We start from the raw sequence: 21,705 nt of genomic DNA on the forward strand, positions 1-21,705 counted from the left end.
ACCAAATATTTAAATAATACTTGAAATTTTATTATTTGGTTTCTGAGACTTCAGCAGAAGCACATCTTTTGCAACAATAAGGGGTAGAAAGTTTTTTTTTATCAAAACAAAACTTGAAATTATCTGAAAACTAAATTCCACAACCTGTGCTTTTTCTCCACTCTTGTAGAAACATAGCATGCCTGCTAATTTTGAGCTTCTATCACATACAGCCATACTTGAGCATATTTCAAAAGATTTGCACACGTATGCCTAAGATACCAGACTTAACGTTTGCATGGCACCAGGCAGCAACTTATTCCTTCGTAGGCTGTAAAGATACATAAAAAATTATGTACAGAAGGCTGGAAGTTAAATCATTTTTTTTAACAGTGGAAACAGAACACAGCATCTCCCACTGCTTCTGAGAACAGCAAGCTAGTATGGGGCCACATGGTCCGCACAGCTGTGTCCCACAGTATCTGCTGCCCGTGGCAGTCATCTCATTCTGCCTAATAAAGCCATGTCAACCTATACTTTTTGAAAAGATCTTTCCACCGATAACATTTCCATAATAGAAATCCAGAATGGGCAATTTGGTAGTAATCAGTTTACACTGTGCGGTTGTGCCAGTAAACCATCTAAGACTGTTGATGTTGACCTATTAAATGTTTTGTTGGCCTTGCCTCACCAATGTAAATAATTTGCTTTTACCAAAACACACTGCAGAAGATAGTCCTAATTACCCAGAAAAGTCCTCCAGCCACATATATAACTTATAAACTGTATATGCCAAAATACAGCATCTTTCCTCTACTCTTGACTGGTTCTGAGGAGGAAGATTCAACCCAGGCAGCAACCATTTTGCACAGTGATTCCAGTCCTGGCCCCCACAAGCGCCAGCACATGCATAGGCCCGCCCCATTCCAGGTCCAAAAGGACCCAGGTGTTAGCGGTCACAGATCAATTGGATGCATGCAAAATGGCTGTCGCCTGTATATAAATTCCGAACCTCTTTAGTAAGCTTCGTGTCCAACTATTAGCCTCCAACATTTTTCTTTATTTGAAAGAGAACAATGGAAATATGATAAAAGTATGTGTGGCTGGCTCCAGTCTTCATACAGTGGGACGTAAAAACACACAGCTTTTCTGAATGAAAAGCTTTAATTTAACCACTTTAATAAACAGGATTCACATTGCATAATTAGCATACTAGCATCGTAGCCTTTAAAAACTTTTCATTTCACAAAAGTAAATTACTATTAACGTTACACGAAACTTGTTTCAGTGTACATTTTAAAAATGTTGTTACATTCCTTAACTTTTGGTTCTATTAATTTTTTTCCTGAGGGAAAGGGCAAATAGTACAAAAATAGTTTGCCTTGCTTTAGAAGATGCAGCCTTATTAAAATGGATTCCTTCCTATTACAATAAAGGGAGTTAAGAATACAGCAATGTTTTGTATTTCGATATGTAATTTCATCTGTTAATCTTAATGGGATAAAATACTGGTATTCTTTTCTGGAGATACAGTTGATGGAAAGCAATGTTTTAAACTTTCAAATTCTGAAAAATCATGAGCACAACCTTTTCCCTGTTTAGTGCCTGATATAGTGAGGTCTGAATAGTCTCCATTCTGAAACTTCTGAGTGCAAATTGCATTCTGAAACCTGAACAGATAAAGCACCACAGTCAAGTCATTCACCTTCCGCTATGCAGGCTCCAGCCTTCTCTTCTTTATCCCTTGGCTCCTTCTGTATGGGCTGCACTCAGCTAAAACAGGAAACAATTGTTTCTAGGAGAACTTTCTTTACAAGTCTCTTACACAACTGAGATATTACCTACTTTTGTTCTCTCTCTTCAAGAGACCATTTCTCTGTAAAGTGCGCAAAGCCTGAACTTAGAACTGCATCTTAAAACACCTTTACTTCGACGCAAGTTGCAGAATTATTGGAGGCTTTGAGACCGAAAGCACCAAAAAAGTATAGCAAGAAATCTGACTGCTCATTGTTGGGCACCACAAGATTCAGAGGTAGCTTAGATGATTTGCAATATGAGTGTGCTAAGCTAAAATAGATATACATGCTTGCCCCATTGTCTACAAACCACCACCCTATATTACCCAGTTTTTGCTGCTGTCTACATTTGCTTCTCCACCTCTTAAACTTACCTGGTATGTGAGGTCGAGGGCTAGTAGAGGGATGCTGCAGGGCAGGTTTTGCACAGGGCCTCTGGTTATTTATTTTTTGTGGCGTTCTGCTGCGTGTCATAATGTCATACTGCCCACGAGGTGTGCCTGGGTGTTGGGCTGGCGCAGCTGCCGTGCTGTGATTGGTAACACTGAGGTCAGTGGCCTCCAAAGATAAGTCCCAAAGCTCAGGGTCATCTGGAACAAATTGAACATTAACAGTGAAGGGTCAGCTGCTGACCTTTCCGTTCCATGTCTTGACTGCTACTGGACTAAAACTAACGGTGGAACTAGACATTGTGTCAGCAAACACGAAATCCCAAGCTTGAGTTTTGCAATCATAAGAACACAGGGGGGCACTTATTCCTCCTGTGCCCACTGATTTTGCCTTGCAAAGGGCCTCCATCTGTTTCTTCTCTCAGGTGGTGGTATGGGGGAAGGAGAATCTTTGTCCTGCACTAACTGTTGCCTGAAATGCTGCAAGAGTGTGAACCAGCCATAGTCATTAAGTTACAGCAAGACTTACTAAAATACACACTGCGTGGGCCTGTTTTTGGAAGCTGTAGTTCTTACAGAAATGTGGCTACTGGTTGTTCATGGGAGCCAACTTGACTATATCAGCTGGACTGGTTCCTACTGCATTTGGGGAGCTAAAGTGGTTATTATGTTTAAAGCTGTAAACGACTTGGGACCAGTTAGTAAGATAAACTGCAGAGGCTCTTCCTGCAGATTTGCTGGTAAAGACTTCAAGTCTGGTGAGCACAAGAGATGGGGGTTTTCAGTGGCAGACCTGTCACCATGGATCTCCTCCCAGAGGTGGTGCACTTTGTTTTCTGCTTTTGAGCAGGCTTTAAAGACTTGGCTGTTGTAACTGAACCATCATAGGAAGGGACTACAAGGGTCATCTAGTCCAACCCCTGACAGTGCAGGAATCTTTTGCCCAACATGGGACTCAAACCCACGGCCCTGAGATTCTTATTTGCGACCCATATTAATAGCATGTTTCCCTGAAAATATGGTATAAAATACCTAAAAGAACCAACAACCCTCACCCACCTGCAAGGAACTCCTCTTCCACAGCGGGTTCCAGCTGTGCTGAAGTGCTATGCTTAATAGCAGGAAGAGCACATGCTTCTGGACAAGATAAAAGAGAAGCTTAATATGACTGAGATTAGTGGAAGAGTACAAATTTTTCTGGATTTAGATTATTTGCATAGAAATAATGCATAAGCTGTCTTCCTAGGCTGATGGGGGTGGGGGAGAGACAGGATAGTGATGGTTTGGGCTTTATCGATAATGGAACAAATAATATTCTTCACAAGAATTGTCCCACATCATAGGGACAAAAAAGGACTTGCCTAAATGACCCAGCATGAATAAGCTATTGATTTCCATTTCATCCAAGGAATGCCAACATATCTGAATTTAGCTCAATATGGAGAAAGATGGTTATTCCAACTATTAATAACAACATACTGTATAGGTGTTCTTATTAATATGCTCTAACCCAGCCTGGACCCAGACTGATATACCAGCTGCTCTCCCCATCTCCCTCACAAATCTGACTGCTGCACTGTTCTGCCATCTTAGTTGGGCCTTACAGATGAATTGGGCTTACAAACACCAACATTAAAACAAGTCCCTAATCTGACAATCACCTTATTAATGGGTTTTATTAATATTGCTACTTACTTTTACAGGTTGGGTCAAGGCACTATTTCAAAAATATATTAGGTCTGCTGATTATATATATTTTTTGTTTTAACTGATGCATTAAATAATTATATCTACATTTTATGAAACCTTCAATAATAGGTGCCTTTTTCACAATGCTAAATGAAGTGAGATGTAACTACTTGACAAACAAAAATTGACACCAGCACTGGAAGGAAATATCTTCTTTAACACATTCAGCAATATGGGACAGAAAAGTTTCTGCTGCCATTTATTTAGCCAGGAAAATTCAATCTCTAAAAATGCAGCACTGCATAAAAATTAATGGGACACAAAACCAGTCAAATGATATCGTTTCAAAAAAGTAACCCCTCCCCCTCCTCAGATGCTAGTCAAAGCAGCAGCAGCAGATTAAAGTTTGGGTTAAGCCCTCATTTTGACCTCTTTAAAGAGTCATATCCAGGGAAAACACACTTGTTTAATATCTCACTTTCAGCTCTTACAGTGACACAGTTAACATGGCAGGAAAGAATTAGCCCTGTTACTTAGGCGCTTCATCTGCCCATTCTGAGCTTCTTTGCAGTGCAGCGGATGCTGCATTTTACTAGCATTTTACCTTGATCTCTAGGTTCACAAACTGGAGTAGTGGACTGGATTTGCTGTTTCTTCTGCATCTGCTGTCTGAACTGCTGCTGAAGTTGTTTCTGCCGCAACTTCCGGTAGTATGTTGCATCACTCAGCAAGACCTCACTACAAGAGAATACAGGACTAAACCCCCATTTCATAACCACACTTGCTCAGAGTAGACAATATAACTGGGGGTGGGTGACACTTCAGCATATATGGCAATAACCCAGGGCTGTGTAACTACATTCACACGTAATCTGCATAATTTATTCAGCTACAGACCTTCCCTTGCCTCAGATTTCCTATTCTGTCTACTTGAATGCATCCAGTGGTCCATAAAGCAATCCATAAAGGAAGGCTTTATCCTAGAAGACTTGGCCTAAGGTTATACTAGGAAGTACTTCTCACAAGCCAGTCTTTCTCCTGCCATCTCAGTGAATGAACACTAGTTTATAGTCTGCCCTGACTTCTAAAAAATTGTTCAGGGAAAAGAGTTGTGATTAAACTTGTGGTCTGCAGGTTGTACTGAAAGGAACCCTGAGCAGTTGTGTATCTGAAGAAAAGTTTATTACTTCCATTGCTCTCAGGAACACATACCTGCATAATAAAAAAATTCCTTCAGTAGCACCTTAAAGACCAACTAAGTTTATATTTTGGTATGAGCTTTCGTGTGCATGCACACTTCTTCAGACCAACACGGCTACCTACCTGTAACTAGAACTATGGAAGGCACCACATTGAGCCGCATGAAATGGAAGTCCATCAGGTGTATCTGAAGAAGTGTGCATGCACACGAAAGCTCATACCAAAATATAAACTTAGTTGGTCTTTAAGGTGCTACTGAAGGAATTTTTTTATTTTGCTTCGACTCAGACCAACACGGCTACCTACCTGTAACATACCTGCATGTACCAGAATTCTTGTACTCATAGCAGGCCTCATTCATAGGGGAGGCCTCCTAACCCACCATGGCAAAATCCTACTCAAGAGTTTCATTGCAGGTAGAGGCAGAAAGAACTGGTGGCTGTCTCCCTTGGTGTGTCAAGGACCACCTTCATTTAGACTGCAGATTGCAACATCTGGAAGTAAACTTCAACTCCGTACAAGCCAAAGTCTTTATTTCCTGAGCAAGGATACAGAAGCTGGCTTGGCTCCCGAGTACTAGATAGTTGCACAGACCTGGTACCCTGCTGCATTTCTTCAAAGAATATGCTACTTCATGGGCTATTTGAGTCTCCAGTGTGCTGCATAGAGAAGCCACCTGTTCATCCCTGCACAGAATTTAAGTTTTTGCATCTGTAGATGCAGCCTTTAGTAAAAGGGTGCTTCAATGTATGCTGCTAGCAAGAATCCTGATCTCCCTCCCTCCCTGGGCATTTGGAGCACTGCTTTGTTAAGCTCCTGGGTTAGAGACCACTGGATGGTGACAAGTTGGAAGAACAGAAAAAATTGCACACCTCCGTTAAAGATTATTTTCCTTACTTGCCAGGTTTCTTCAGGTCTGGATTCTGGCATGGAAATTAGGTCATGGGTTGGGTGCCAGTGTGCTTCTCTTATTCTCACTGTGTTGTCAGGGTCTGGTTTGAGGAAGGAAGTGGGAAGCATTTCCTAGCCCAACCAAATGTGTTCTTCTAGGGAAAAGAGCCTGCCTCCCGGTGGACAGGGAGGAAAGAATCTCAGTATCATGGACTACTGTCTGGCAAAAAACTAGAATTCATGAAGGTAAGCAAAATTCTCCATTTTTTGCTACAGAATATACAAAGCATAACCCAGAATATACAAAGCATAACCCAGAAGCGGCTTTGTCATGCTGGCCACATGACCTGGAAGCTATACGCTGGCTCCCTCGGCCAATAATGCGAGATGAGCGCGCAACCCCAGAGTTGGTCACGACTGGACCTAATGGTCAGGGGTCCCTTTACCTTTTTATACAAAGCATTAGCAATTAAGACTACAGTAAGTTCGCAATCTAAGCAGAGGTCAGGTTCCAAGGAGTCAAAACACACTGGGTTAAATGGTGGGTGAGATTACCAGTCTTTTTTGCCCCGGCCAGCCAGCCACTCTTTTTCATTGCTTTTATTTATTTTTGCCAAGCGAGTAAAGCTGAATGGGCACAAGTTAAATGTGCATAAATTGCGGGTTTACTGTATAAGCTTACGTATCTAGTGTATTAGATCTCCAACCTGCTTTGCTGATCTTGTTCAGCAGTACTCAAAGAAGATTCTAACTGCTCAGTTTTGACAGGAGTCGCTGTAGAAAACTGCTGGTGGTCTTCGCTTGTCTTCTTCAAGCAGCTATTGTATCTTGCCTTTTCTATAGCAGGCTCAAAATCCTGTCTTTTAGCATTGCTCAAATCAAAATCTGGGGGCATCTAGTAACAGGAATAAAACAAACAGCCTTTCAGTAGCTACAAAACTTCAGAATGTAATGGAAACATTTCACAGACTCATCTGTCATGTTGCCCAGGAGACAAATTGCTTTCCTGGAACACTTTGCCTGTTCACAACCAAGTTTTGGCCTGGTGCTGTGAACTCAACCAATGTGGGTATTAGAAGACAACTGAAGGCAGCCCTGTTTAGGGAAGTTTTTAATGTGTGACATTTTAATGTATTTTTAATCTTTGTTGGAAGCCGCCCAGAGTGGCTGGGGAAACCCAGCCAGATGGGTGGGGTACAAATAAATAAATAAATAAATAGCATCATCATCATCCTCATGTTTAGTAACCAACACCAACTCTGTCAACATGTACTTTGTGGATCAGCTTTGTTTCCTTGCAATTTTCAGTGACGTAGATTCCCCCCCCCCTCTTAAAGCAGCCTAGGTGTTAATTTTAAAACAGACGGAGAAAGAACGGATGAAGAAAACTACAGATTAACAGCCGGGGAGTGCTGTAGAAATCAGTAAACATGAACATTTCTGCCTATCTGCAGCTTTCAATTCAGCACAGTCAAGAGCATACTCTGCCCTCTTTGACAGAGTGCCAATTTAGGTGACACACTATGGGCTGCAGTCAGTAAGGAATACTGTAGATGTGTGAAGGATGGGTCGACCAGAATGCAGCATCTTAAATGATGATTCATTGGGGTGGGGTGGTTGTAGAAGAGTCCAATTAGTAATGATGACTGGAGATGAAGCTGTTTCGAGGCAAGAGAAGGACCTTTTTCTGAAAAAAGGATGTAACAATTTGTAACATCTCAGATAGATTTAATTGAATGGTTTAGAGAGCAATCCAAACCAGTAAGGCTTTATAGACTGGTAGGGCTACTACTGCACCTGCAAACCTCTTGGGCACAGCAGCTAGGGCAGCAGGTGGGGGTCAAGCCCAATGCTGTTGTGGGATGGCAGCAGGGCTGGCCCTAGAACCCAATGTATCCAGGGATGGCTAAGTACCACCACACCCCATTAAGGGTTTTGTGCTGGCTGCCACCAGGAGGAATTCCATTCTGCTCTGTACCAGCGGAGTAATGCTGGTACTATTCTGAAGGCGGTGGTTGGCAAAGGGGCACATGCAACCAATCCAAGCCCCCTCTATCCCCAGCCCAAACGGAGCTCGGATTCATTCGTTAGCCATTCGTCCTTGTGAAAACAGGCTTAAGAAAATAATGTAACAATGCTGCAAGCTAGTTACTTTAGAAAGAGATCACTCTGAGGGGAGAAACGGTGCAATGAGAATTACAAGAAGATGGGGGCTACAGCCCTATATAAAAAAGAAGAACTGAAAACAAACGCACACAAAAAAATTATTGAGAATTTTGAATTAGAAAAAGTGGAAGTAAAGACACACATATGGTGCGTCAGAAAAAAATCAGAAGAATTTTCAGCTGGAATATCCAGGGAATGAAATTACCTATTCAAGAAGAACTTACTGCTGCATGGCAGAATAAAGAATGGAGCCTTTCTTGTCTGTATTATCTATACTCAAAGCAGAATTCAGCGCTGTGGTCTAAACCACTAAGCCTAAGGCCTGCTGATTGGAAAGTCGGCAGTTCGAATCCCCGTGATGGGGTGAGCTCCCGTTGCTTGGTCCCAGCTCCTGCCAACCTAGCAGTTCGAAAGCACGAAGTGCAAGTAGATAAATAGGTACTGCTTCGGCGGGAAGGTAAACGGCGTTTCCATGCACTGCTCTGGTTTCGTCATGCAGGCTACATGACCCAGAAAAACTATCTGTGGACAAACGTCGGATCCCTCAGCCAGTAAAGCGAGATGAGCGCTGCAACCCCAGAGTCGTTTGCAACTGGACTTAACTGACAGGGGTCCTTTACCTTTACCCATTACTGCAGAATTCTAGTTTTTGAAAGTCCCAAGTAACATACCTGGCGAGGAAGCTTATTCACTGATCGCAAGTAGTCTTTGTCCAGGATGCAATTCCCAAGAGCATTACCAAAGCACCTGAGAAAGGATGAGAGTCGGTCGTCTTTTAGAACACAGTTCCCCCTTTTCATTGCTTTCGGGCTAGCAAAATGTCTTCTGTTGATAGCCACTTACTTCAGTGCCCTCTTCAGTCCATCTGTAACAGCTTCCTTCCTTGCTTTTTCTAGGGACAAAGCCTTAGACTTCAAGCCTTCACTTACTCCATAGCCAACATCTTCATGGTATGAGCCATCCTGCAATTTAAGGATACGCAAGAAGAACAAAATGGCCATTTGGATTTGACTATAGTCATCCTAATGAACCTTGCTTTGTGGCAAAAGCAGCTTAAACAGGCACTCCAGTACATTCTGTTTTTCTGGAGTCTGCAGGGACTCAAGTGTCAATCTAACCTGAATTATTATGCTAGTTCAAACTATTCTAATCTGCTGCCAGATACAGCCTAAAAAATGGAAACCAAAAGCATTTGGATACATGCATTGCAGTTTAAGACTTGTCACTGTTTAAAAGCAAATACGCAAGTCAGGATTTATTCCTACAGTATCTTATTTCATCTTAAAAAACAGATGTGTGTTTTGACCAGTAACAGGTCCAATAAATATGCATTTTTGTCCGACAGGAAGTAACACCAACAGTCATATTGTTATGTACCTTTTGCATACTGTTCGTTTTACTTTCATGGCTCTGAAAAACCAGCACCATCAAGATATCTCCCCACCCCATTTACCTTAAGTTGGACTTTCACAAAGGCACAGACCCCCACGTAGAACTTGCCATTATTAAGATCCACAAAATCTGTGAAGAAGAAACAAACAAACAAAAACCATTTACTCTAACATAGGGAGCCGGATTGGTCTGCCTATCATTACTGTGCACTGGTAGCTAGGCAGTCGTAAAAAGAGATGTAGGAGAAAATATAGGGAATTTACAATATGGTCGTAACACCGTTGGCATGGATGCAAATGTTTGTCAAAGAAATTAACCAGAAAGGATAGAGATATTTCCCAAGCAGAATGTTGGTTTCTTAACTAGAGGCTTGTGAGGATAATGTTCAGATAAAAGATTACATGGACCTGAAAATTCCCCTTAAGACATTACTGGATATCATGATTGACCTTAGCGAATTGTGGGAATGCTGTGATGCTGTGGAACCCACTTATTTTTATTTCAGCAAAGCATTTGACAAAGCTCATCATGATGTTTTATTAGCAGACTTGTTGAAGGTGTACTGATAAATAATGCCGGATTCAGAGCTGGTTGGAAGCCATACTCAGAAGGGTGTTCATCAATGGCTTCTCATCAAACTGGATGAATGATTTGAGTGAGGTGATGTAGGGCTCTGTCCTGGGACTCTTCAACATTTGATCAATGATTTAAATGAAGGTGTGGAGGGAATGCTAATCTATTTGCAGAAGACATAAACTGGGAGAGGTCACTAATGCCTTAGTAAACAGGAGTAAAATTCAGAATGAACTTGATAGCTTTGGCCCAGCTCCCCATTCTTACAAGATGAAATTCAACAGAGGCAAATGCTAAGTCCTGCATTTGGGGGAGGCGGTGGAAACAAAAACCCCAAATGGACAGAGAGTCACATGAGGCAGCAGTGTGATGCAGCTGCAGAAAATAGTAATGCAGTTTTAGACTGCATTAATAAAGTCATAATGTTTCCCATCAACTTTTAAAAATATTTTTAAATCAAACAATTTCATTAGTAGTTATATTCTATGAGGATATGAGGAATTTCAGCTTCTGATATTCTGAATCACATTCAAGATAACAGAATCAGCTTCCCAAGGAACCGGTCTTTATTTTGTAAATCTCTATGACTCTATCCTCTTGACAAACTGAATATGTGCTGAGAATCGATAATTAAACATTTGTAGGATCAGAGTATTCTCCAGGATTATTATTTTTAAACGCACAGAACACTACCAATTTCTAGGAGGGGATTAAGGTTTTATATGTGATGGAATAAAAAAAGTGAGATATTCATTAGCAAAGCAGATAAGATCACAATAGGTTTCAAAATATGAATGTGCAAATTGGATCTTTTTCTGAAATACTTTTTACAGGAAAATCTATCCATACAGAAAGCAAGGTTATAATGAAGTATAACTTATAGCTTATAGTATTGGGGTTTCTCTCCCTTTTGCTTTTCTGACAGCGCTGTAGCTTTTTGTTACCTAGTATCATTTCAGATCCTTAAGGTAATCTAGATGAAGTTTTTGAGATGGGGGTTCTATTCTTCCAGTTGTTGTTACTGAGCTGAAAGGCTTAAGTGTCTCCCTTCTGCCTTTTCCATTCAACCTCCTGTTGCTAGGCCACAAAAGTCCTCCCTCAACACAACAGATCTTTTGAGGATGAGACAGCTGCAGCCATAATCTTAGGGGACGTTTCCCCCGTCTGTACAGGATTGCAGTTTTCACCTAATTTTATTTATTTATTTAATGAAAACTGTTAACCGCTGGGGCTACGATTCTTTTTTCTATATGTATTCACTATGTAACTTAAATTTAGGGGGAAACCACTTTAATATGTTATCAAAGGTTACCCCAGGCCAACTCATGCTGTGCCTCTCTAACTGCCATGGAAAATTCTGCTTCCAGGTGGCATGTGAGAAGCATCCTTTCTCAAGATCTGGAAACTCATAATCACATTGTGTTGCATCTAGCAGAGTTGTTTTGTTCATGGAAAACTCTGATCTAGCAGACGATTCCATGCATGAATGGGGCAGGGCACAAGCTTCTCACCAGTTCCCATTTATGCCACTTCCCACATAACTCTTTGGGGGTTCCCATTTATGCCACTTCCCACATAACTCCTCCAGAGCAGATTTTTGAGGAAGGCAGGAGCCAAAGAAGGAATCAGTGAAAAAGATGCCTTCTCCACTTTCTATTCATGAAAGCTGCTGCTGGATCAAAAACTTCCTTGAGTGGAACAATGCCATTATTTGCACCCAGCTGCTTATTGTTTCACTCTGTTAGGATAGTCTTTTGCACAAGAACATTATGATCACATATAGAACCTGCAGCACGAAGCAGCTGGAAGAAGCTTAAAATTGGTTCTTACCGACATTCTGCTGAGTGACAGAATGAGCCCAGCCATTGTAGCCAAACATTTCATTGGCCAGACTGATGACTCTGTGCCCTTCAATGTAGCAAACCTGAAAGCAGAAAGAAGGGACAAAAGTGACAAAAATCCTTCTTGGTCAGAGTCCTAATCTCATTAAATTATTGCAGAATCTACATCTACTTGCAACATGGCTTCCATGTACTGTGTCAGACTAAGAATCATCATATCAAAAGAAAATTAGAACACAGATTGTACACCCAATATATCAGCACCTAGTATTTATAAGCGTGTTCCACATTACAGAACCAAACATCTAACCAAAATCAAATTAAAATTAATTGTTCAGAGTTTGAGATATTAAATTGATAAGAATTTATTAAATTTTCAGCTGGAGAATGCTTGCACAAGGCAGTGGTATGGAGCATTTGCAAGGGAGATGGGCAAGGAAGCATTCAGCATCATGTTCAAAATTCTAGGGTTTATGATTCAGTAGCATGGCACACCAGATTTTCAGCACATTTGTTTTGAAATTATAAAGGCTATTACATGTGAAAAGAATCCTATACCCCAGGTCTGCCCTGTATTGCGCTTATTTCTCTAAATCCCTAGCCAGCAATGGAAGAGCCGCTTTGACGAAAGCCAGGGCTGTCCACCTCTCCAAACTGGAGAGCCAGAAAGTACTATCGTTAACAAATGCTGATACCTCTGTGGATGCCAAATTTGCCTCTGACTTGGCAGATTGGAGCATTCAGCAAGCACCAGTTGTAGATAACCCTGCTATGGTGCTCCTCCTGAGAAAACAAAGGCATAGGAAACTGCTGCCCAGAAGGATTCGGGAAAATATGCACTACCAATAGGCAATATCTAGTAAATAAAAACTGTGTACACACTTTTGTACCTTCTGTCCTCCTCCAGCTTGCCGGCTACTGATGTATTCTGGGCCCAATCTCTGTCGCAGGGCAGCCTGGACGGCTTGGTACTCATCTGCTGTATACTGACACTTAAGCAAACCACACACACAGTCATGGAAAGATCTAATATAATCATAACTAATTTCTCCCCACTTTCTTGCAACTGATTTAGTTCAATCAATCCCATCCCCCACAAGAACTTTTAATCTAGTTATACTCTGAAAGCTATATCCAAAAGGAAATATTGTACCTCCCAGGGTAGCTCCTTCATTATGATAATACCATGAATTGTTTAAAAATGGTAACTACTCTGTTGCATGAGTTCCCCCAAGTTCCCCTCTGAGCACTCAAGTATAATTCAGCCAAATCAGAAAGAAATCTCAGCTGGTATATATTTTCCCAACCCTTGTAACCAAACACCAACTGAATTAAATAGTAATAACTCTTGTGTTGTAGTGTGAGATAAACAGCAGCAAAATGAGTGCAAAGAAATATTAAGATTATCCCAACAGATTTTGGATTTCCAGCTCCTCTCTAGGGAAATGTTTTTTATATAAAAAAAATCTGCTTTCTGCTCTAAAAAGGAGTACTTTTTACATTCAAAACACATTGGGATCTTTTCATAAAGATGGCTTTGTACCATATTTTGGATTTGATCCATGTTTCTTCTGCTATGTAGAGCTTAAACCAACTACAGTTCCCCAAGTTTGGATGTAACAGGGAACTGTGGTTTATTTAAAAGCAGCAGCATCTAACCCCTTCTCCATGCCCAGGGTAAGAAGCATAAAAAAGCAAGGTTTGTGGAGATTCACTCACATACTTTGAAGCCATGGTTTCCCATTATGTCTCAACTGGGCCGTTATCCATAGTAGATTTTGCATTGAAGCCCCACCAGAAAATCTCACACAAATCTGAAGGTGATGGTAAACTGACCTGTCCAAACCACATACTGGAGCTAGCATTGCTGCTGCTGATTCCATTTCTTGTCAATTCTGTTCCAGACATTCCTAAAAGAAAGTAATAGGAACGTCAATATATCTGATCAAAATAGAAAGTTATTTACCAAATTTTTAATAATCATATTAAAGACAATGTACTCCATTGTGAGTAGGCAGGACAGGATACTCAGTAGCAGGTTTTGCTCTTACACCCCCTCCCCCAAGTGTTCTTTACGTGTCTAAATAGGAGTAAGGAGTAAATGACAGCTATTCACTTCTACATGAGATGTGAATATAAGAATGTATATATGAGAGCATATATAAAGAGATAAATACACTCAGGGATACTCTTGAAACCTGTCTTTCCATCTTGTTACCATCTCCTCTTAGATCCTGTCCCTCTTCTCAGCTCCAACCCCAATGCAGCTCTGCATCCTCTGCTGCTTAGCAGTTTCTGATGTTTAGCTGTGGGGGATCTTGGAAAGTCTGTAACCTCATATGCCTGCACTGCTCAGCAGGAAATAATTGTGCAGTGAGGGAAGAGTGGCATGGTTAGAGTTCAGCTCACGACAGAGTTAGAAAGTGTTCTCTTCCTCCATCAGCAGCTTGCTGTGTTTTCACACTGTGCACGGGGAGAACTCCCTTTTTCAGTGGCTATCAAGGCAGAATTATCCTGAATTTGTGTGAACTGGAGGTGAAAAGTATGTAAATGAGTTCATTTCAGTGGATCTGTGTGGCTTTAGCTCTGTACTCCAATGGAAGGTTACCCATGAAGGAATGCAGTCTTTTGGTTGAAAACAGTCAAAACCTCTGCGCTAGTGTGTGCGCGACTGTAACAGGCATATATGCTCAAGTTTTCAAGAATCAGCAAAGGTTATCTACTTTAAACATGAAAAGACTCAGGGTACAAGACACTTAAACACCAGCATTTTCCTCTCATCAGTGACACATCACAACTATCATTAGAATGTGCTAGCATTTTTAATTTTGGAAACGTCAAGCCCACTTCCTTAGTTTTTTGTTTTTACTACAAAATGTACACTTTTAAAGCATTCTCCAAGCTTTATTATTCCAAATGCAACAACTTTACATAGACCACCTATGCTTTTTGTGAAAACTTTTTACCATATTAAAGGACAGAAATACCGGTAAGATGTAGTAAGACTACAAAATTTTCCCATTCAGAATTATCATTATAAGTAACTTGTATCTTGTGTGCATTTAACTTATGTGCATTCAGGTTTCCATGCTTGGTAAAAAGATTTTTTAAAAATTAAAAAGGAGGCAACCATCCAGGAAAAAAAGTTTTGGCAATCCCACCCACAACTGAACTCAATATGTTTTGAGTATATGCTTTTTGGATTTACGCACCCTCCCTGGAATGTAACCCCTGTGTAAATCAAGAGTCACCTGTAATTTGGCCCATTCATTCAGTTAGTGGCAAAAGAGGTTGATGACCCGCCACTTTAAATTGTAAATGGCTGAGATCCTGGCCTGTCATGCTTCACTTCCGTCTCAAAGCAGCCCTATGGGAAAACTGCTGATGAGGACCTATGGGTTACAAAATATTAAACAGAAACTGCAGAGGTAACCAGTGAGCTTCCAGCTTCAGTTCAGTGCGCTGACACAATCACAGCTTGCTTTGTGGAGTAACTATCCTCATAAATCCCTATGTTGGCTATAATCATTAGATAAAGCCTTACTCATATTCCCATTACAGCAAGTGAAACAATCGGCAACAAGGAGGAGTTTCTCTGCAATCACCCACAAGTCTGGAAGAAATCCCAAAGATAGATCAAAACTATGTGTTGGCATACTGAACATGTTTTATTTATTTGTTTAAAATATGTAGTGCACCTTTTCCCAAGGTGCCTTGCAATCAAAGTACTGTAAAGTCGAACAAAATGCTTATCTATGGGTTGGCACCTAAGATTAATATGATGACCTGGGGGTTGAAGATTTTATTGGTAGGCTGTGGAAATTTTCCATGAAGCTTACAAAATCTGAATTGTTGTTATACTTCTATATTATGTTGCTAGATGTTTTTATTCTTATGCAAAATGCTTTGATATAAGGAAAATAGGTATACAATCTATATATATATATAAATGTAAAAATCGTGAAACTGCGTTTTCCACTTTTCTTCGTAACCGCTTGACCGACCGTGCTGAAATTTTGACACAACAATCCAGGCCACTCCCCGAGCGTTGTTGGGGACAAAAATCCCTCAAATCACACACCTGGGCAGGTATAGACCTGGTTTTCCACCAAGTCAAACAGCGCCCTCGAGTGGCGTAATACCCTCCTCCACCCCTCCCTTTCTGTGAAATCTAAGCCACACCCACAAACCAAAAGACATCATCAACCAAGCAACTGAAACCACCAAGGCGGCCATTATCAGACAGACTAGGCCGCCTTCCAGGCCAAGTGGAGGTAGGGGCCTGCCTGGGGGGGGGATGCGGGGGGGCGAATAGAGGGCAGGGATGGGTCAGAACAGGGTGAGGGGAGACAGAGGGATGAAACCTGCCCTCTCCACAGTATCTTGCCTCGACTCAGGGGGACCTGAAGGGGGGCTATTACCCTCCATTTCACAGACTAACACACAGCAACGCGTGCAGGGCCAGCTAGTTGTGTTAAATAAATATAATCTGCAATAAGAAAAATTTAGCTGAGGATTTCCTATTGATGAGAATTTAAAAGCTCCTTGAATAATCACTTGGGTCATTTCCCAGAACTGACTAATAAAAGTTGTTGGCTGAAAATTTATGATGGAGCGCAGTATCTTTACACTTGCATTTCCTGTAGTCATTATTTCAGAAGTCATCAGTCTAACGGGAAACATGGTACTCTTAAAAGCAGAAGCCATCAGTTATATTACTTATGGGATAACCATAGCATTATTTTAAACAAAGGCAGTGCTGAAGTCATTAACTGAAAAGCAGTGTTCTCTTTTCCCCATAGCTCATGACTTAGTTCACTTCTGGCACTTGCAGTGCTTTTCTAATCTTTGGCTGTAGGTTTGGCTAATGTGGTGAATCTTTTGCATGATAAGGTATGAGACTAACAGAACAATTGAAACCCTCAATCCACTGTGGTTCACCATCTTCCACCCCACTGCTGGTAGGGAAGTCACCCTGTTGAGGGGTGTTCCAATGTCCCCGCCCCCCAAAAAACAATATGCATAAGCTATCACTCACAACCAAGGGTGCAAACTTGAATAAAATATGGGGGAGCAGGTAAGCCCCACCCCACATAATTGATCACAAGGCATTGTGAACACACACCATTTGAATGGCAATGGCTATCCACTTGGGGGGCTAGCCCCCTCAAATATTTTGTTGGGGGGGAGTGTCAAAGGGACCTCAGCCCCTAGGAGTTGGCTCCTATGCCCACAACATCTCCAGCAGAGGTAGCCAGCAGAAACCCATGGAATGTGAGGGCAATGGGCCAGATGCAGACCTCTTCGCTACATCAGTCTGGGAGTGACAAAAACCACTCATACATCAACTCATCTCACACTCATTGCCAAGCATGCTCAGATAACATATCCAGTATTCTATCTAACCACTGCTAAATGGAGTTAAACAAACCAAATAATAATATACTACCATAAACTGAAGTAGTAGGAATACTACAAACTAGCTATGAGAATAATTAAGATTACATAATTCCCTCTTGGGAGGCTTCAGCTACGGTAAATGCATAGTTGTTGGCATCTGTCTGTCTGGAGAGACAATGGAGTGTGCCTCTAGGGGTGAAGTCAAACCACTGCATTATGCATAAACACATGTTGTTGTTTAGTCGTTTAGTCGTGTCCGACTCTTCGTGACCCCATGGACCATAGCACGCCAGGCACTCCTGTCTTGCACTGCCTCCCGCAGTTTGGTCAAACTCATGTTCGTAGCTTCGAGAACACTGTCCAACCATCTTGTCCTCTGACGTCCCCTTCTCCTAGTGCCCTCTATCTTTCCTAACATCAGGGTCTTTTCCAAGGATTCTTCTCTTCTCATGAGGTGGCCAAAGTATTGGAGCCTCAGCTTCACGATCTGTCCTTCCAGGGAGCACTCAGGGCTGATTTCCTTAAGAATGGATAGGTTTGATCTTCTTGCAGTCCATGGGACTCTCAAGAGTCTCCTCCAGCACCATAATTCAAAAGCATCAATTCTTCGGCGATCAGCCTTCTTTATGGTCCAGCTCTCACTTCCATACATCACTACTGGGAAAACCATAGCTTTAACTATACGGACCTTTGTCGGCAAGGTGATGTCTCTGCTTTTTAAGATGCTGTCTAGGTTTGTCATTGCTTTCCTCCCAAGAAGCAGGCGTCTTTTAATTTCGTGACTGCTGTCACCATCTGCAGTGATCAAGGAGCCCAAGAAGGTAAAATCTCTCACTGCCTCCATTTCTTCCCCTTCTATTTGCCAGGAGGTGATGGGACCAGTGGCCATGATCTTGGTTTTTTTGATGTTGAGCTTCAGACCATATTTTGCGCTCTCCTCTTTCACCCTCATTAAAAGGTTCTTTAATTCCTCCTCGCTTTCTGCCATCAAGGTTGTGTCATCTGCATATCTGAGGTTGTTGATATTTCTTCCGGCAATCTTAATTCCGGCTTGGGATTCATCTAGTCCAGCCTTTCGCATGATGAATTCTGCATACAAGTTAAATAAGCAGGGAGACAATATACAACCTTGTCGTACTCCTTTCCCAATTTTGAACCACTCAGTTGTTCCATATCCAGTTCTAACTGTAGCTTCTTGTCCCACATAGAGATTTCTCAGGAGACAGATGAGGTGATCAGGCACTCCCATTTCTTTAAGAACTTGCCATAGTTTGCTGTGGTCGACACAGTCAAAGGCTTTTGCATAGTCAATGAAGCAGAAGTAGACGTTTTTCTGGAACTCTCTAGCTTTCTCCATAATCCAGCGCATGTTTGCTATTTGGTCTCTGGTTCCTCTGCCCTTTCGAAATCCAGCTTGCACTTCTGGGAGTTCTCGGTCCACATACTGCCTAAGCCTGCCTTGTAGAATTTTAAGCATAACCTTGCTAGCGTGTGAAATGAGCGCAATTGTGCGGTAGTTGGAGCATTCTTTGGCACTGCCCTTCTTTGGAATTGGGATGTAGACTGATCTTCTCCAATCCTCTGGCCATTGCTGAGTTTTCCAAACTTCCTGGCATATTGGGTGTAGCACCTTAACAGCATCATCTTTTAAAATTTTAAATAGTTCAGCTGGAATATCATCACTTCCACTGGCCTTGTTATTAGCAGTGCTTTCTAAGGCCCATTTGACTTCACTCTCCAAGATATCTGGCTCAAGGTCAGCAACCACACTACCTGGGGTGTACGAAACCTCCATGTCTTTCTGGTATAATTCCTCTGTGTATTCTTGCCACCTCTTCTTGATGTCTTCTGCTTCTGTTAGGTCCTTACCACTTTTGTCCTTGATTATGGTAATCTTTGTATGAAATGTTCCTTTCATATCTCCAATTTTCTTGAACAGATCTCTGGTTTTCCCCATTCTATTGTTTTCCTCTATTTCTTTGCATTGCTCATTTAAGAAGACCCTCTTGTCTCTCCTTGCTGTTTTTTGGAAATCTGCATTCAGTTTCCTGTATCTTTCCCTATCTCCCTTGCATTTTGCTTGCCTCCTCTCCTCCGCTATTTGTAAGGCCTCGTTGGACAGCCATTTTGCTTTCTTGCATTTCCTTTTCCTTGGGATGGTTTTCGTTGCTGCCTCCTGTATAATGTTACGAGCCTCCATCCATAGTTCTTCAGGCACTCTGTCCACCAAATCTAAATCCTTAAACCTGTTCCTCACTTCCACTGTGTATTCATAAGGGATTTGATTCAGATTGTATCTTACTGGCCCAGTGGTTTTTCCTACTTTCTTCAGTTTAAGCTGGAATTTTGCTATAAGAAGCTGATGATCTGAGTTACAGTCAGCTCCAGGTCTTGTTTTTGCTGATTGTATAGAGCTTCTCCATCTTTGGCTGCAGAGAATATAATCAATCTGATTTCGATGCTGCCCATTTGGTGATATCCATGTGTAGAGTCGTCTCTTGTGTTGTTGGAAGAGAGTGTTTGTGATGACCAGCTTGTTCTCTTGACAGAACTCTATTAGCCTTTGCCCTGCTTCATTTTGAACTCCAAGGCCAAACTTGCCAGTTGTTCCTTTTATCTCTTGATTCCCTACTTTAGCATTCCAATCCCCTGTAATGAGAAGAACATCCTTCTTTGGTGTCATTTCTAGAAGGTGTTGTAGGTCTTCATAGAATTGGTCAATTTCACTTTCTTCAGCTCCGGTAGTTGGTGCATAAACTTGGATTACTGTGATGTTAAAAGGTCTGCCTTGGATTCGTATCGAGATCATTCTGTCATTTTTGAGATTGCATCCCATTACAGCTTTTGCCACTCTTTTGTTGACTATGAGGGCCACTCCATTTCTACTACAGGATTCTTGCCCACAGTAGTAGATATGATAGTCACCCGAACTGAATTCGCCCATTCCCTTCCATTTTAGTTCACTGATGCCCAGGATGTCGATATTTATTCTTGTCATCTCATTTTTGACCACATCCAGCTTACCTCCATTCATGGTTCTTACATTCCAGGTTCCTATGCAATATTTTTCTTTACAGCATCGGACTTTCCTTTCGCTTCCAGGCATATCCGCAACTGAGCGTCCTTTCGGCTTTGGCCCAGCCGCTTCATCAGCTCTGAATCTACTTGTACTTGTCCTCCGCTCTTCCTCAGTAGCATGTTGGACGCCTTCCGACCTGAGGGGCTCATCTTCCAGCGTCATAACTTTTATATGCCTGTTGTCTTTGTCCATGGAGTTTTCTTGGCAGGGATACTGGAGTGGCTTGCCAGTTCCTTCTCCAGGTGGATCACGTTTAGTCAAAACTCTCCACTATGACCTGTCCATCTTGGGTGGCCCTGCATGGCATAGCTCATAGCTTCTCTGAGCATAAACACTTCTTCTATGTGCATAAACACATAGCTGAGATAATTTCATAATGGTTGCAACCATATATAACTCTGGACATTCTCCCTACCACAAACCTACTTTTAAATTAGAGAGAGTGTGTGTTATAGATCTGTGTTTTTAACATTGATTTATAAGGCTGAGTTGCATATGTTTGTTAATCATTGTTGTAAACTTCGCTAGAGGGGAGGAACTTTAATTATAATAATGCTTAATTGTTTTTTTAAATGATTTCCCTCCCCCAATGTTTTTAACTGTTCCTGTGTTATCTGCAAGCCGCTTTGAGTCCCTGTCAGGGGAGAAAAGGCGGGTTGTAAATGAATATATAATTTTTTAAAAAACGTATTTGCACTGACTTGCAAGAGACTCTGGGGATTTGCGCTGCAGAGCAGGGTTACCTCTTAAGCCCCCTACCCCGTGAGACGATTTTCCTCTCGGAAACCCCAACGAAGGTTCGCCCTGACCAACGCGGCGTTACCATTTCGGGCGTCGAAGATAGAAATACAGGGACGAGAGAGAGCCTTTTGCGCGGGGCCGGGAAGGGCAAAGGCGCGCAATGAACCTCCCCCCCCTTTGTGTAAACTGGCGACTTCCGCCCTCCAGTTACCTGCACGTGAATGGCGGGCAACGGCAGCCAAAACAGAACCTCCTCCCAGCGCCAACTCTTCAGTCAGGGGGGCCGCTACGGCAAGCGAACTAAGGCAAACTTCCCGCCCGCGGCGGGCGCGCTTGCGCAATACCTCGCCCTGAGCCCGTGGGAGGAGCCTCTACGTAGCGAGCCCGCGCGAGTCAGAATTGGAGCGGCCCCGCCAGTGGTGTGTGGCGGCGGCGAGAGGGAGACAGGGGGGCAGACCAGGAATCTGGGACGTGTCTGGCAGAAGGCGGCGTGGATTGGCGAGGGGAGGCGGGGACGATATTCAGCAGGCGAACGCCTATTGGTCAGGGGGAGGGACCGCCGCACGAAT

At 42.2% G+C, this 21,705-nt stretch overlaps 1 protein-coding gene across 10 annotated transcripts; it reads right to left on the reverse strand.

Annotated features, from left to right (window-relative positions):
• Positions 1–8: 8 nt before the first annotated feature.
• Positions 9–21,626, reverse strand: RAD52 (RAD52 DNA repair protein). Of its 10 annotated transcripts, none has more exons than XM_088652380.1 (13): positions 21,348–21,488; positions 15,168–15,308; positions 13,753–13,826; positions 12,799–12,908; positions 11,906–11,999; positions 9,564–9,631; positions 8,954–9,072; positions 8,782–8,857; positions 6,652–6,839; positions 4,458–4,591; positions 3,224–3,301; positions 2,150–2,365; positions 9–1,752 (listed from the first exon to the last, which is right to left on the reverse strand). In XM_088652380.1, exons 5-13 carry the CDS (start codon positions 11,952–11,954, stop codon positions 1,691–1,693), a joined length of 990 nt encoding a protein of 329 aa, XP_088508506.1. In that variant the 5' UTR covers positions 11,955–11,999; positions 12,799–12,908; positions 13,753–13,826; positions 15,168–15,308; positions 21,348–21,488; the 3' UTR covers positions 9–1,690. The 10 variants fall into 10 exon arrangements, with proteins under 10 accessions (XP_088508506.1, XP_088508498.1, XP_088508501.1 ...); XM_088652372.1 differs by having other exon boundaries at positions 12,807–12,908; positions 21,348–21,476; XM_088652375.1 differs by having other exon boundaries at positions 12,807–12,908; positions 15,168–15,283; positions 21,348–21,365.
• Positions 21,627–21,705: the final 79 nt, after the last annotated feature.

Source organism: Zootoca vivipara, chromosome 9, assembly GCF_965207765.1.
Source record: "Zootoca vivipara chromosome 9, rZooViv2.hap1.1, whole genome shotgun sequence".
Classification (NCBI taxonomy): domain Eukaryota; kingdom Metazoa; phylum Chordata; class Lepidosauria; order Squamata; family Lacertidae; genus Zootoca; species Zootoca vivipara.